The 16,915-nt window shown below is 40.7% G+C and overlaps 1 protein-coding gene across 7 annotated transcripts in view; it reads right to left on the bottom strand.

The window, feature by feature from the left end:
• LOC135102078 (serine/arginine repetitive matrix protein 1-like) overlaps nucleotides 1-16,915 on the bottom strand; it is a 67,882-nt gene that overhangs the window by 21,117 nt on the left and 29,850 nt on the right. For 5 of the 7 annotated variants that reach the window (XM_064006781.1, XM_064006780.1, XM_064006784.1 and 2 more), the window contains one exon: nucleotides 16,330-16,495. In XM_064006781.1, the coding sequence (XP_063862851.1) occupies nucleotides 16,330-16,466 (137 nt within the window). In that variant the 5' untranslated portion in view covers nucleotides 16,467-16,495. Of the gene's footprint in view, nucleotides 1-2,723; nucleotides 2,948-16,085; nucleotides 16,191-16,329; nucleotides 16,496-16,915 lie in introns of those variants that run through there. The other 2 variants (XM_064006785.1, XM_064006783.1) reach the window with 2 other exon arrangements.

Raw genomic sequence — 16,915 nt, 5'->3', positions numbered from 1 at the left:
TTCAGTGTGAGCACATAACGAGTGAGGCAGGTCGTGGCGGCGCTGCTCAGCACTCAGCATTCAACACTAATCTCAACCTTGAACAGCTGTGGGCCTCCTTTATTTATTGTTCAAGTTTAATTATTTCAGTCCTGCATCACTTTCATCATATTCGAACATCTCTAGACCTTCTTCTCTATTTGCAAATCTAATCCTTTCAGCACTAGTGCGTCACTTAAATCGTATTTGAACACTTGTAGACCTTGTATTCTTATTGCTAAAAGTTCGACATTTTCAGTACTACATCACTTTCATTGTATTATGGATACCATGATGTAATTAAGTTAGTTAATATTTTTCATAATAAATATAAACAAAAATCATATCTAACTCATTTAATGAAATTTAACATTTATTAATTTTGTTCTATTCTCATTAACAATGGATCTCATTGAGCTTGAAAACTGTCTGTAGTGATGCACTGGTTAAGGCTGAAGTATGTCTCCGGGTTATCTTGGCTATGGCGTGGCGGTCTGCCCTTGTCCGTGCTGGCAAGGGCGTGTGTTCGTATGGGCTCCTCTTAAGGGCATATGGCAGCCACTGAAGTCATAATGTAAAACGAGGCACAGGGATGACGTATGAGGGACTGAAAGCCATTTGGCAAGATTAAAATTAATAAATAAATAAGCAAATTAATAAGTAAATATATAAATTAATAGATAAGATATACCACTAGAAAGATTTGAACTCAGGAACGAGTGGTCACCAGTTCATCTGACCACCTCCCTGAATATTATACCTTGGAAGTGACTCCCTGCTAATTTGTCTTAAGTAAAAATACTGTGAATATTGTGATACGAGTCTTATGAATAAAAATGAAGAAAATTAACTTATTAACAGACATTGCCATGAGGTACACACTCAGTGCCTTACATATAATACTTCACATAGGGTAAGAGAAAGCACAATATAAAGAACCACGCTATTTTGCAGCAAGGACAATAATAATGAGTCCCAATCAGAATGAGTTACAGATCCTGAAATAAGTGCATGGCATGAAAACCCTCACCTTCCCGGCACAAAACAGGTCACCCTCTACATGTGGTGACCGTTATAATGAGGACTTGGAAGAATTACAGAGAAGCTTGTTAAAAATACCCCGGCACAATTCCTCATGGGGTAAAATCGATGTAATTTGGACGGAATCAACTGGTCACGACGCCCTCCTCTCACACTGCATTGCTCGTGACACTCAGCACACCACCTCCCCCATCCCCACCACTACCACCACCACCTCTACCACCACCACCACCACCACCACCACCACCACCACCACCACGCCAACACCTCGAGACATGAAATTGCAGAGACATGTCAAACGAAAAACATTGGTGTGATGTGGGAAAACTATTATAACACACACACACACACACACACACACACACACACACACACACACACACACACACACACACACACACACACACACACACACACACACACAGAGAGAGAGAGAGAGAGAGAGAGAGAGAGAGAGAGAGAGAGAGAGAGAGAGAGAGGTATACGAACATTAAATTTTCTCTCTCTCTCTCTCTCTCTCTCTCTCTCTCTCTCTCTCTCTCTCTCTCTCTCTCTCTCTCTCTCTCTCTCTCTCTCTCTCTCTCTCTCTCTCTCTCTCTCTCTCTCTCTCAGCTGGCGGGCAGGTAATCAAATAATGTAATCAAGTAATGCACGTACTCGGCGCATTACGCACGGCAAGGAGGCGAGGGCGGCGCACGGGAGCCTTGCATTGCAGAAAGGTAGGATTCGCTTCCTTATTGCATCTGTTATTCTTCCCCCAAGGTGCAGCACTCAGCCCCACCCTCAGGAGTGCCACAGTATGCAATGGTCAGTGTCGAAACAAAGGTAAAGAGAAAGATAGATAAGATGCAATGACATGTGATATTTCGTGTCTGTCAGATATCTTTATAGAATATTTTCATGCAGACATTTTTTTATACAAACTATATTTTTCATACTAGCTATTTTTAGGTTACCTTGTTATGTGTGATTTAATATTATGCTTTCCTTGAATTCCGAGAAAATTTATAAGCGTAACATGTTAATTCGATAATTTTCCAGAATAAAATTCTACGGTGTTTGTCAGCCATGTTTTACTTATAGGAATTTTAGTCATTCATTGAGGCTCCACCTGAATGTATATGATTTTAGAATTATCTCTTTTCTTCGAACGTAAGCAAAAATGTAAGTAATATACGTCTGCATAATAATGTTCGAAAAATTCTGCGGTGTTCGCCAGCCGTGTTTAACTTAAAAAGAGTTTTAGTCATATATTACAACACTGAAAATGAGACTAATAGCACCGCAGTTTTTACTTCCGCATAGTTTCTTAATTAACTACTAATTGAAGCATTCCATAATAACAACCAGTTTTAATATCTTTTGTAAAAAAATAACAAAATATTGTATCATTTTAATCCTCATATGAACTTGCTCGCAATCATCAGAACCCAGCTAAACATAATCGAATGAAATTTTTCTTTCACTTGAGGTGAACCTGAGGTCAACGAAAGCGAGAATTCCACAGTAGGAGCGGCGCGCGTCGTTGCAGCGCCGCACGCCACGGCCTGACTCACACACGACCCATGCACCCCTGCCACCCGCCACCCGCCACCGACCACGTGCTGCAGCCGGGGAAGGAATGACCTCTGACGCACACTACATACCACAAAAATCGCCATTACCTTCTCTGAAAGTAATTTCTGAACAGAGTCACAAAGTCTGTTCTTTTTTTCCTGCTGAACATGGCGCCGGTGAGAATGTATCAGGGGTGATGCCAAATCCTTCACTGTCAAACACAGGTGTCACAGAAGCGCAGCGCCTCGATGAGGTGTCACCTGCCTGCAGACTCAACCGTGAACTGGACACAACCTGATCCGCCGTGATCGTGACGAGAGACTGGCGGAGTCCCTGACACGCGCACTTCCTCTAACGGAAAGTTCTGAGAAATGCCAGAGGTGGAGCCACGTGAATGTCAGTGCAGCCCAAGCTTCCCTCAACACAGCAGTGGGTGAACCTCTCAGCCTCACGTGTTCTCCCCATAGTATCTTTGATATTTGGTCGAACAATTATTTTTCTTTTATATCAGTTTCTTGTCGATGTTGGCATTCATGTCAACAATACTTCAGTGCTCCAAGGACTGGTTTAGATAAGTCTCTCTGCAACTTTCGTTGAAAAAATGACGTTTTGGACAGTATGAGAATTCACGTTTTCTTCAGTTTGCCTTCTTATTCCTTCATATTTCTATCCCATTTTCCTTGATTCCATCTCCTCCTAGCGGGGGTGATAAACTTTCTATCACCACCATTACTCCCTCCACCCCTCCACACCTGGGCAGTACCTGAGGAGGGGGTGTGATCAATGCCCTTCACGCCCCTTCCTGCTCTCTGCCTCACCCTCCATTCAGCTGTTGCTCTCATTCTCCCCCACCCTTTCTCCACAACCCCCACACCACACTAGCTACACATATGCTGCCCAAGTTTAAACACCTGCGCGGGCTGGACAGTAACTGCAATGTAAAACTATTTACAAGTACTCATGTGATCATTAGATTTCAATTTATTACTGCTGTTATTACTGATAGTAGTACTGCTGCTACTGCTGCTGCTAATGGGGTTACTTTTACTATTACTAATATTATATTGATTGAACTGCTGATATTATTACTACTACCGCTGCTACTGCTACCACGAAGACGACAACAGCAGCAGCACCACCATCACCACCACCACCACCACCACCACCACCACCACCACCAACAACAACAACAACAACGACTACAACAACAACAACACTAATATCATAACTATTACAGCTGTTACTGCCACCACCATCACTACTACTGCTGCTGCCACTACTACTACTACTACTACTATTTTTTTTATATATAAGAGGGTCATTGGCCAAGGGAAACAAAACCGGAGGAAAAAAATCCCAATTAGACGCCAGTCCCAAAAAAGACGTCAAGAGAATCATCGAAAATTGAAGGATAAGTGTCTTGAAACCTCCCTCTTGAAAGAATTCAAGTCATAGGAAGGAGGAAATACAGAAGCAGGAAAGGAGTTCGAGAGTTCACCAGAGAAAGGGATGAATGATTAAGAATACTGGCTACCTCTTTCATTAGAGAGGTGGACAGAATAGGGGATAGAGAAAGAAGAAAATCTTATGCAGCGAGGCCGTCGGAGGAGGGGAGGCATGCAATTAGCAAGATCCGAAGAGCAGTTAGCATGAAAATAGCAGTAGAAGACAGTAAGAGATGCAACATTGCGGCGATGAGAAAGAGGCTGAAGACAGTCAGTTAGAGGAGAGGAATTGATAAGACGAAAAGCTTTTGATTCCACCCTGTCTAAAAGAGCATTATGAGTGGAACTCCCCTGTACATGTGAAGCATACTCCATACATGGGCGGATAAGGCCCCTGTACAGAGTTACCTACTGATACATTTCTATTTCCTACACTCCATATCTACACATACTTCTTCACTTCACATATACCTTTATTGCCCTTGGATATTCATCCATTTCTTCACTTGACTACTCAAGCACGTGTTCAGTGCTCACGAGGACACAGGAGGTTGTCAAGGGTCCCTCCTTTCGACTATAAACACCAGGCAAGTCACATGACTGAGTGCTCTTCGATCCCCTCTGTGTGTGGGGGCGGGGTGTGAGAAAAACTGGCAGAGACGATTCAGAACGCCTAACTTCATAGAAGCTCTTTTAGCTAGAGATGAGATGTGAAGTTTCCAGTTTAGATTATAAGTAAAGGACAGACCGAGGATGTTAAATGTAGAAGAGGGGGACAGTTGCATGACACTGAAGAAGAGGGAATAGCTGTCTGGATGGTTGTGTCGAGTTCATAGGTGGAGGAATTGGAGTTTTGAGGTATTGAACAATACTAAGTTTGCACTACCCCAATCAGAAATTCTAAAAAGAGATCAGAAGTCAGGCGTTCTGTGGCTTTCCTGCGTGAATCGTTTACTTTCTGAAGGGTTGGATCATCAACATAGGAGTGGACAGGGAAAAAAGTTTGGTTTAGAAGATCATTGATAAATAATAGGAAGAGTACTACTACTACTACTACTACTACTACTACTACTACTACTACTACTACTACTACCACTACTACTAGGTACTACTATTACTATTACTACTACTACTACTACTACTACTACCACCACCACTTATGGTAGTTCGACTATAACTACAACAACAACAATAACAATAACAACGATGAAGACAAAGACGAAGACGACAACAGCAGCAGCACCACCACCACCATCACCACCACTACTACCACCACCACCACCACCAACACCAACAACAAAAAACATTAACATCATCAACAATAAAAAACAACAATAAAAACATTAACAACAGCAAAAACAACAACAACAACAACAACAACAACAACAATAACACTACCACCACAAACAACGAGAAAAAGAGAAAAAAAAGAGAAAAGACAAAAGAAGAAAAAAAGAAAAAAGAAAACAGTAGCAATCTAATAACCACTGAAATACAACCACCAAAAAACAGCTCAAGAACCACCTAAGTACCATACTCTGCGTAATACATAACTACTACTATTACTATCATTCCCCAAAGGACGTAACACAGTATACTTCTACATACGCCACTCACTTCCTCCTAACAACAACGAACCTTTACGTATTACCTAACACTTATCCTCCCCTCCCCACCTTCCCTTCACCTCCGCCTTCTCGGTCACGCAAAAATGATAAATAACGAAGAACTGGGTCACTTAGGTAAGGGTGACTGTCCTGATGACAGCAAAAGAGAGAGAGAGAGAGAGAGAGAGAGAGAGAGAGAGAGAGAGAGAGAGAGAGAGAGAGAGAGAGAGAGAGAGAGAGAGAGAGAGAGAGAGTAGAAAAGGTAAAGGAAAATAGAAAAGAATGAGAAAAAAGTGAAGAAAAACAAGAACAAAGAAAAGAAAAATGAAGAAAACTAGAACAAAATGAAAAAAAGACAAAGAAAACAAGGAATAGAAAAGTAGATTATAAAAAAAACATAACGAAGCGCGTAATAGGATAACAGAGAGAGAGAGAGAGAGAGAGAGAGAGAGAGAGAGAGAGAGAGAGAGAGAGAGAGAGAGAGAGAGAGAGAGAGAGAGAGAGAGAGAGAGAGAGAGAGAGAGAAACATACATACATAGATAGAAAATGACACAAAGGAACAAAACAGAGACAGAGGAAGAGTGAAGATGAGGAGGAGGTCGCCAGGTCACACCCCCTCCTGATCCTTATCATCTCGTTGAGGAAGTTATCGCCAAACACGCTGGCACGGCATCGGGAAAGGAGGCCAAGCGTGTCAGTCCCGCTGGCTGGCTAAGAATGTCTCCTATTTACATCATGTTTGTCCGCATTTTTCACTCCTCTGTTTCTTGGAGGTCATTTTTGTGTGCTGGCTAAGTTTGCTCAGTGCATTCCCTGCCTTAATTTTGTGTTTGTGTGTTGATTCTGATGTCTCTGGAATGACGTGAGTTTATGCCTGGTTTGTTTCATGACCTATATTAGTTTCCTAGCATTCGTTTGTTGTCTTAGTGTATGTTTTATGTTTGTTTTCTTAATTTATCTGACTTTTCTGTTGTATTTGCTATCTTAACGAGTGCTGATTTTTGTTTTTGTTTTCTTATATAAACACGTATTTTATGCCTGGTTTAATTATTTATTCATTTAACTTTTTTTTATTGTTATTTGTTTACATTTATATTTCTTGCACTACATATCTACACATACTTCCTCACTTCACATATACCTTTACTACCCTAATGTACTCATCTATTTCTTCACTTGACTACTCAAACACGTGTTCAGTGCTCACGAGGACACAGGAGGTTGTCAAGGGTCCCTCCTTTCGACTATAAACACCAGGCAAGTCACATGACTGAGTGCTCTTCGATCCCCTCTGTGTGTGTGTGTGTGTGTGTGTGTGTGTGTGTGTGTGTGTGTGTGTGTGTGTGTGTGTGTGTGTGTGTGTGTGTGTGTGTGTGTGTGTGTGTGTGCGTCCTTAACTAATTTCTACTAGTTATAGTTTTACAAGGCTGAGTCAAGCTTGCAATGCCCTCTCGTTAGTAAGTTAAAAAGCCTGTTGAAATGGCGTTCCCAAGAAGAAATAAAAGTAGAAAATATGAAAAGAGGAGCCGTGAGAAAAGCTAATTTTGCTCCTAGCAACTGGTTCCGTGAGTCAGTACCTCTAGTTGGAAGACAATGATCTCGTTATCTTTCTTAGTATCTCTAACAATGTTCCTGTTCTGATCTGCCTTGTTTTCATGTACCACTTGCAAGTCTTACGCAGTGCCCTATGTTAATGTCCTCCATTCCTGTTACACACTTGTACATTATCATTGTTTCCTATTTTTTCTTCTTTTTACAGCGGTGGAAAGATTAATAACCAAAACTAGGTATCTCCAATGAGTTATTGTTACGTATCGGTACATTATCATTGTTTCCTATATTTTTTTCTTCCCTTTTACAGTAATTTGGGAAGATTAATCCTCAAACAAGGCATACACTAGATTGCTGTTTTCTCTCTCTCTCTCTCTCTCTCTCTCTCTCTCTCTCTCTCTCTCTCTCTCTCTCTCTCTCTCTCTCTCTCTCTCTCTCTCTCTTTTTTTTTACATTTAATTTTATATGTACTTCTTTTTTCCTGAATGCATGTATCAAACAGCAGCAGTACGTCTGTAAACTTCAGTCGCATACATATACATTTATTTCTTAAAGGGACAACACGTGCACTAGTACTCTTCCCTTTATAAGACTTAGTTTGCCTCGACCATCTCTCCAGCTTTAGGAAACTGTATAACGAGTATACCAGGACGGTTGACGTCAGCTGAAAACTCAATACTTGGATAGTAGTAGTAAAGGGAAAATTAATAAATGAGAAAGGAAGACGAAGAAGAATGAGAATGACTGATACCACTACAACTACTACTAGTACTATTACTACTACTACTTAATATTGTTGTTGTTGTTGTTGTTGTTGTTGTTGTTATTGCTTTTGTTGTTGTTGTTGTTGTTGTTGTTGTTGTTGTTGTTGTTGTTGCTGTTGTTGTTGTTGCTGTTGTTGTTTCTGTTGTTGTCATAATAATAATTATAATAATAATAATAATAATAATAATAATAATAATAATAATAATAATAATAATAATAATAATAATAATAATAATAATAATAATAATAAACAATAACATATAATAAATAATAATCATCAACAAGTCATTCTTCTCTGCCACATTTTGCTCGTCCATTATGCAGGCCTTTCATTGGGTCCCCGCGTGGCTCGAGCAAGAGAATCCACTCGATGTATTGTATTCCTATTCATCACGGTGTAGCCTCGTCACGCGTCGCGCTACACAAACTCACCAGACGCTACAGGCATGTGGAGGACTAACTTGTATCCGGCAACAGCCCCCGCAACTAACTAAATATTTCAAGGGCAAATTGATTATCGACCCCCCAGCACTGCTACTACCACGTTCCCTGCAAGGTTGTCAAGGTTAAGCCCATTACATCAGGTCTTGCTCCTCGTAAGTAACACTGCGTCATGTGTGGGGGTCGTTTGGGTGAGGTCTTGAGAGGGTAAGTTGACATGACGTATTGGTGGAGGTCTAAAATGTTAGTTCTCATAGATTTTTATAGATTTTTGATCTTTCGATCTTATGTTTAATTTTCTTTTTCGTCACGCGTTTTTTTTTTTTTTTTTGCTTTTGTGTTTTGTTGATTTAAATCCATAAGTTTTCATTTATTTTTATCGTTGTTTAGTTTTTTTTTTCAGTCTTATGTTTCATTTCCTAATTTCCATGCATGTTTTTGTGTTATTGTTTATCTGTATGTCCTATGAAGTTTATTTAGTTCCATCAACTGAGTTTCATCTATTGTAGTTTTTTTTTTTTTTAACACATATTTCCATCACTCAGTTTCATCTACTTCAAATTTTTACATATCAATTTCCATCAACTCATCTTCATTTATTTATTTACTTTTTTTTTATTTACATCTATTATCTTCCTAGGAAATATCAAAAAACAATTTACTCGTATTTCTACTCTAAAGGTAGATGACAATTACATAGTAGAGTACAGCTGTAGTTCCCCAGTTACACCGTTAGAGTTCACATAACAGGATGCATCGCAGCGTAAGACACAGAGGCAGACTTTGAACAACGAGACGGAAGAGCAACGTGCAGGAATCCCGAGGAACACAATGGGACTGTATATGCTATAAGACTGACCAAGAACAAAGAATAGGGAGAGAGAGAGAGAGAGAGAGAGAGAGAGAGAGAGAGAGAGAGAGAGAGAGAGAGAGAGAGAGAGAGAGAGAGAGAGAGAGAGAGAGAGAGAGAGAGAGAGAGAGAGAGAGAGAGAGAGTTTTCTTCCTCTTCCTCCTCCTCTTCCTGCTCCTCCTCCTGCTCTTCTTCTACTTCATCATATTCTTCATTACCTCTTTTTTGTTCTCTTCCTACTTCTACCTCCTCCTCCTCCTCCTCCTCCTCCTCCTCCTCCTCCTCCTCGTCAAACATCTCATCATCTCCATAATCACACAGAGCCATTACAATCATCGTTTCGCTCAGCACGCATCACACGGGCGGGTCTGAATCACAGTACCCTCACGCCAGGCACCAGCCAAGTCGTGACAAGTATTTCAAAAGCCACGTAGTCAATCTATACGTTCTGGTCCTTAAAATACGACCCTGCAATTTCACAGTACACTCTATCTTCGACTCGAGCGATTCAAAGAACGTTCTCATGATCATCCCTGTACGATTATTGTTGATAGCTAGGAAATGCTGGGTTTGTTGTAATGGTTTTCTACAATTATGTATTTCCAAGACATGTAATTTTTGTTTGTAATTTACATCGATTAGCGTTTTATCTGAGTGTGGATGAGTGTGCCTTTGTGTGTACCAGTGCTGGACTAAGGAGGTCCACCAGGTGAGTAAACCAGGTGAGTAAACTAGATGAGTAAATCCTTCCACAATCCTAATGAAAAAAATGTTTTTTCTAAGAACTATATTTTGGAACAATGTGCAGCACTTCAAATAATTTGAAAAGGCTCTAATTGAAACTACACGGATTTTCAAGGGTGTTTCCATATTTCAAGAGACAGATTAATAAGATTTCTACATTATTAACAGGAGAAACACAGGAAATTCCGGCTAATCATCTCTATGGCTTCTGAAAACAATTGTGGTGAGAGAACAAAACGTTTCAGAATACAAGTATACACATCACACTACAGGCGCCTCGTCGTTCCTCTGACTCACTCCCGTTCTCATGAATTACGCAGGCAACCTTCTGCTGTCACTCCACCTCAGCTCCGCCACTACAGCACACAGCAACCTTTCCGCACCACGCTGCCCACTCCGGAGCCATTCGGCTGGCATCCAATACGCCTCAGCCATCAGGCAGGTCAGCTACAAACATTTCAGCCTTGCCTCCATTCATAAACCATTAGTTTTCACAGGAACTATTCTCCATACAGCAATGACATATTGTTATTTAGCTGCATTTTTCACGCGCTACAGCACCAAAGGCCTCTCCTCACAGCTACACGCCCTCGCCACCCGAGCATATTTTATACCATTTCTCAACGTTCAGTTTTAAAAAGAAGATATATTTTGGCAGATTTATTCCTACAGACTAGCACATTACATATTACTTAAAAAGCAGTTTAATCTAAAAGCATTATTTTATGTTATTATAATTAATGTATAAACTTTTTTTAGATATCAAAGCAAAAATACTGTTTCTCATCGTTGCATTTTAAAAAGAAAAGCTACTTAAAGTTGTATTTCTTTACAGATTACCACATTATGAATCATCTGATTAGTAGTTTAATCTGTAAACTCCAGTATGTTAGGTAATCATAAGTAATGCATTAACTTCTTAGATCGGAAAGTAATAAAGTAATGAAATATTGCGTTAATCTGATGTACGAGAACATTGTCACTGAAGAGTAGCGTGAGGTTTTCTCCTCTTTCCAATGAAACACACGAATAATACACAACTGTTCCGGGAACCCGAGAGGCGCGCAGCTCCGGGAAACGTTCGGGAAGATGTAGTGCTGAGTGGGAGTGTTCGCAGCCGTGACCTTTAACGAAACAAATAAAAAAGAAAATAGTGTCGCAGATTTTTACAGAATTCATGTAAGCGAGTCCCTGGAAACTTAAACTGACGAACGACTAAAAACCTCACGACACAATGAAGCACTGGAGAGAGAGAGAGAGAGAGAGAGAGAGAGAGAGAGAGAGAGAGAGAGAGAGAGAGAGAGAGAGAGAGAGAGAGAGAGAGAGAGAGAGAGAGAGAGAGAGAGAGAGAGAGAGAGAGAGAGAGAGAGAGAGAGAGAGAGAGAGAAATCAATTACAGAGATTGTCACAGAATTTGTTCAGACAATTCTGTAAAAACTTTAATGGACAAATGACATTTCCACGACAGAAAAATAAGTCTCGCACACTCCTACATGTATACTATTTTCTGTTACTCGGTGCAGACACAAACGTAGCAGTGGAGGTGTGTGTGGGTGTTCGCCTCCGCAGCTTGAGCTAACCTCGTGAGCTCTTCATTGAAAGTCTCACTTAAAAGAATTCTTCCATGATAACTTCCCTCGCATAACGTAACCAAACACCACGCAACATAGCATAACACAGCATACTGTAACATAACATAACGTAACTTCCCCAATGGTAAACTCTCTTCACATAACAACATAGCATAACATAACGTAATTCCCAGCGATGCGCTTCCTTCACATAACATAACGCAACACAGTACAAAACAACATAACATAACGTAATTTCCCCAATGATAAATGCCCTTAATACAACATAACACCATAAAACATAACTAATTAATCAGAGATGAATTATCTATAAAGAAAAATCGTGTAATCAGAATATTAATCAGGTAAATTCCACCCAAGAGCAACCCACAATATACAGCCCTTGTCCCTTCACATAACGCAATATGACAAAACAAAGCACAATACATCAGAGAATGAAATCAACGTGAAAATCAAATTGTTAGAATACTAATCGGGCAAACTTTACCTAATAATAATTCACACTGTCCTTGTTCCTTCACATAACACAGCACAACATAATACATCACGGAGAGAAACTAAAGAAAAAAAAAGAAAAAGAAAAAGAAAAAAAATCCTATATTTAAACAACTTTACGTAAGAAGACCCTCACAATATTCAGTCCCCGTCCAGTACCACCAGCGAATCGAGCTTGCACGGGTCCCTTTCTGAGAACTTCCAGTGTTTTCGCCTCACGCTCGTCACGGAGGCTCACAGAACACCTGAACTCCGCCCCTCATGCATGGAGGCACTAAGTAACTTGGAAAGACTGGCCAGAACGAAAAGAAACAAAGCACGGAGAAGCAAAGGGAATGAGAAGGAAGGGCAGGGAGTGATAAGGATGAGAGACGAGGTAAGAGGGTAAGAAGTAACGAGAGAGAGGGAAAGGGTGAAGGTTAAGAAAGGAGAAAGAAATAAGGTGCAGAAGAGAAGAGTGATAAGGGGGAGAAGTGATAAGAATGAAGAACGAGGAGAAGAGGGGATGAAAAAACGACGAAGGAGTGATGGGAAGGGAAGGGGAGAAGGCTGAGAAGAAAGGAGAGAAAGGATCAATGAATAAGGTGTAGGAAGGGGTGATAAAGGGGAGAAGTGATAAGAATGAGAGACGAGAGGAGGAGAGGGGCGTATAAAGTGACAGGCGAAGGATAAGAGGGCTGAGAGGGGAGAGAGAGAGAGAGAGAGAGAGAGAGAGAGAGAGAGAGAGAGAGAGAAAGAGAGAAAGAGAGAAAGAAGGAGAGATAAAAAAAAAGAATGAGGATTAAGGAAGGAGGTTAAGCAAGGAATAAGACATAGAAGGGAGAAGTAGCGATAGGGAGAGGGGAGAGAAGGGGAAGCGGAGGTAAGGGTGGAGAGGGTGGAGAGGAAGGTGAAGTAGAGGTGAGGGTAAATGAGAGGACATGAAGGAGGACAGAGGGAGGGCGGAAGACTCGTGTCACTGCTCAAATATATTGCCTAAGATTTTTTCTTCTCCGTGCTGGTCATGACACAGTAATTGTCTAAACATGAGTAGGAGGTGAAACTAGACCAAAAATAGCTTTTTTCTTTTTACTTTTCTTTTCTTCCTCTTCTATCTTTTCTTCTCTTCTCCTTCTTTTTATTACTATTTTATTATTTATTTTCTTATTATTTATGTCTACGACAACGGGAGAGAGAGAGAGAGAGAGAGAGAGAGAGAGAGAGAGAGAGAGAGAGAGAGAGAGAGAGAGAGAGAGAGAGAGAGAGAGAGAGAGAATGCATACCTACGAGTATACACATCCAGTCATCTCTGTATATTTACATACATAGAAACACACATACATACATTCCATACATACATACAAACATACAGAGAGAAGTTTAGCATGTCTACGCATACAACCAAACACGCCAAGGCCAGGTAACTCACACACACACACACACACACACACACACACACACACACACACACACACACACACACAGACTAACTCTTCCCCTCTCCAAGGCCACGCACACAAATTGCACACCACAAAGCCGCCACACACACACACACACACACACACACACACAAGTGGACACACCCAAGCTAATGCCTCGCACACGCCTAATCAATTCCCTTATAGAAAGTTGTTATACTAATTTCACAAGGACGTGTAATGTTTTTTTTTTTTTTCAATTTTACAAATAATTATATTTTATCGTATAATTTCTACAGGGATGACTTGTGTTCCTTCCCCTTCTTATATTTAGTGGTAATAATGTTTTCCCTCTCTGATTTCTAAAAAGAATGATATTTTTTTCTATAATTTATGTAGAGACTGCTTATACTTCTTTCTTCTCATTCTCATAGGTAATAATGTTTTTCCTTTCTCATTTATGTAGTTGATTGTGGCATTTTCCCTTTAACCTTTGTAGCGAATTTAAGTATTTCCCTCTCATTTCTGCAAATAATTATCATATTTTCCTCTCATTTTTACAGGGAATTAAGATATTTCTCTCTCATTCCTACAACCAATTATTACATTTTTACTCTAATGTTTACAGGTAATGATGATAGTTTCTATGGTGATTAATAATATTTTCCTCTGATTTCTACACTGAATGATAATAATTGTTTTCTATCTTGTTTTAATATGAATAAAACTAAAAAATATCACTAACAAATTTAACGGCCACTATTTTGAACAGCTATGAGCGATTTTTTTTTTTTTTTTTTTTGCAGTAAGTGACATGTTACTTAAAAAAAAATGAGATGGGATAACACTGCCATATATTAACCAGCAGTCCATTATCATCTAAGCAGCGAGAAATTGAAATCTTCATACAGTCAGGGTCGAGTAACCTGCCTGAGTTACTTCCTGTGTTATTTGCCTTCAATCTCAAATCCTTTAATGCTGAAAACCCACCAGTTATCGCACATCACAAGGAGACTTCAGCAAATCAGAGGACTTAAGATTGGGGACTGGAACCTTCAGTGAGCCTTTTCTTTCAAGCTTTCGTTGTACTAAGCTAGAACACACAAAAATAAATAAAAAAAATAATAAATAAATAGAACAATAGAAAATAAATCAATAAATAAAAAAAATAGTGACAAGTTTTTTTTCAGTTTTTACGCCCAGTTTCCCTAGTCTATCAGAGCTAGGACGGTAAACAAATCAAAACCAAATAAATGAATAAACAAACAAATAAGCAAACAACTAAATAATGCGGAAAAGAGTACTCGACTTCTAACCTCCACTGTACCTACCATTCCTGCACTTTGCCTATCAAACTTTCAAGATCCCTAAGTGTACAAAACAGGGTACTAGTCGTGGAGTGGTCAGAGCCATCGCATGCTGACCGGCTGGACGCAATAATACGGGATCAGAGCAGCAATTCGCGAGTCCCAGAAGCGGGTGTCTGTTATTACGGTTACACTACTTGAGGGATGGGCTGGAGGAGGGCGGGGCAATTTGCACGTTCCTTTGAATTATGTTTGAATGTACTGTGTGTGTGTGTGTGTGTGTGTGTGTGTGTGTGTGTGTGTGTGTGTGTGTGTGTGTGTGTGTGTGTGTGTGTGTGTGTGTGTGTGTGTGTGTGTGTGTCAGTAGTAGTAGTAGCAGTAGTAGTAGTAGTAGTAGTAGTAGTAGTAGTAGTAGTAGTAGTTTTTATAGAATAGTGGTAGTGAAAATACCATTAAATTAAAAGAAAGCATATAAGGAAAATGGAAAAAAATAAATGTAACTTCAAGAAAAAAAAACATTACAAAGTACAACAAGATATGTAAATGTGAGGGAAAAAGATTGTATTACAGAGGTGCAGAAATACTAAACATAAGGATTCAGCGCAGAAACTAGACACCAATTAGACAGTTTGTGAAGTTCTTTTCAGTTCTACATATCGTACCCTTTTTTCACATTCCCTTTAGCTTCAATCTAAGGCTGGATTATGACTGTGGCAGGTTAAAAGATAAGGAAGTCAAATTTCTTCCCTTGTTGCTTATGAGTTATGACAATTGCAACGGAGGAGATGGAGGCTGTTGTGTGGTGGCCCGTGCAAGGTCTTGGTTTGTGTGTGTGTGTGTGTGTGTGTGTGTGTGTGTGTGTGTGTGTGTGTGTGTGTGTGTGTGTGTGTGTGTGTGTGTGTGTGTGTGTGTGTGTGTGTGTGTGTGTGTGTGTGTGTGTGTGTGTGTGTGTGTGTGTGTGTGTGTGTGTGTGTGTGTGTGTGTGTGTGTGTGTGTGTGTGTGTGTGTGTGTGTGTGTGTGTGTGTGTGTGTGTGTGTATGTGTGTAAATAGAAGATTAGGGTCAACACATTGTTTATGAGCCTCGGAAACTTTAAAACACACACACACACACACACACACACACACACACACACACACACACACACACATTGAAAAACACAAAACACAAAAACGAAAACGAAATCCGACCATCACTTCCGAAACAATATCAAAAGAGCTACACTTTCCATAACTTCTCACAAACACGAAAGCAAAGAGCAGCAGAGGACTCACGGCGGCGTGGGTGAGGGAGCAGCGTAGGCGCCGTGAGTCCCGCAACCCCCGCCGCGGCTGTCCCTTCACCAGCAACACGGCCACCTCAAGACTGTGGCACTGAGGAGTTTCCGTGTCCACCACGGTGAAGTCCCGCGCACATGTCAGCCCCTCTCACTCAACACAACTCAAGCAACACACAACACAGCACAACACACAACACAATGCGCCGTCAGGTAAGGTAAAATAAAGAATAACCACTAACTTTGGGAGGCTGGCGTTGCGAGCCCTCCACTTCTCCAGGCACTGCGGCTCATGGATCTCTATGGAGCGGGACCCGTACTCTCTTTGGCACACATAACACTCCCTGAAGCCCGGTGGCCGCATGGGGGATGACGTCATGGCGGAGGCGGGGCTTATCGCCCGGTCCCCTGCAAGAAACAGTACATGGTAAGTTTCTCACTCGACAAATCTAGGCAAGAAAAAAGTGATGAAAACTCTCCTGCCATTAAGTAACACTGAGACACGAAGAAGGGAATGAGACACGGAAGGGAAGCCAAGGGGGGACATGCTTGGTCTAATGAAGCGAAAGCGAATAGTAATGAAATGGACGTGATGAAATGCTGAATGATAATGTTATGCGTTAGTGTGGCAGAGGAAGAAGATATTGGAAGATATTCTGGTGATACAGATAATTATCATACATCTTATTAGCACCTTAGCACGCGCGGTTGTAATCAGAAGTTGTCGTGCCGAGATCCCCATTACTGCTTCCAGACAGACACAGAGTAATAAGCAGTAAATTATTCTCGCCCTGTGACTGATGGAAGGGAGAAGACAGGCGACGGGCT

Source organism: Scylla paramamosain, chromosome 7 (genome assembly GCF_035594125.1).
Source record: "Scylla paramamosain isolate STU-SP2022 chromosome 7, ASM3559412v1, whole genome shotgun sequence".
NCBI classification, from domain to species: domain Eukaryota; kingdom Metazoa; phylum Arthropoda; class Malacostraca; order Decapoda; family Portunidae; genus Scylla; species Scylla paramamosain.
Note: the sequence above shows the minus strand (reverse complement) of the source record. Positions and strands in the feature narration are given on the sequence as shown.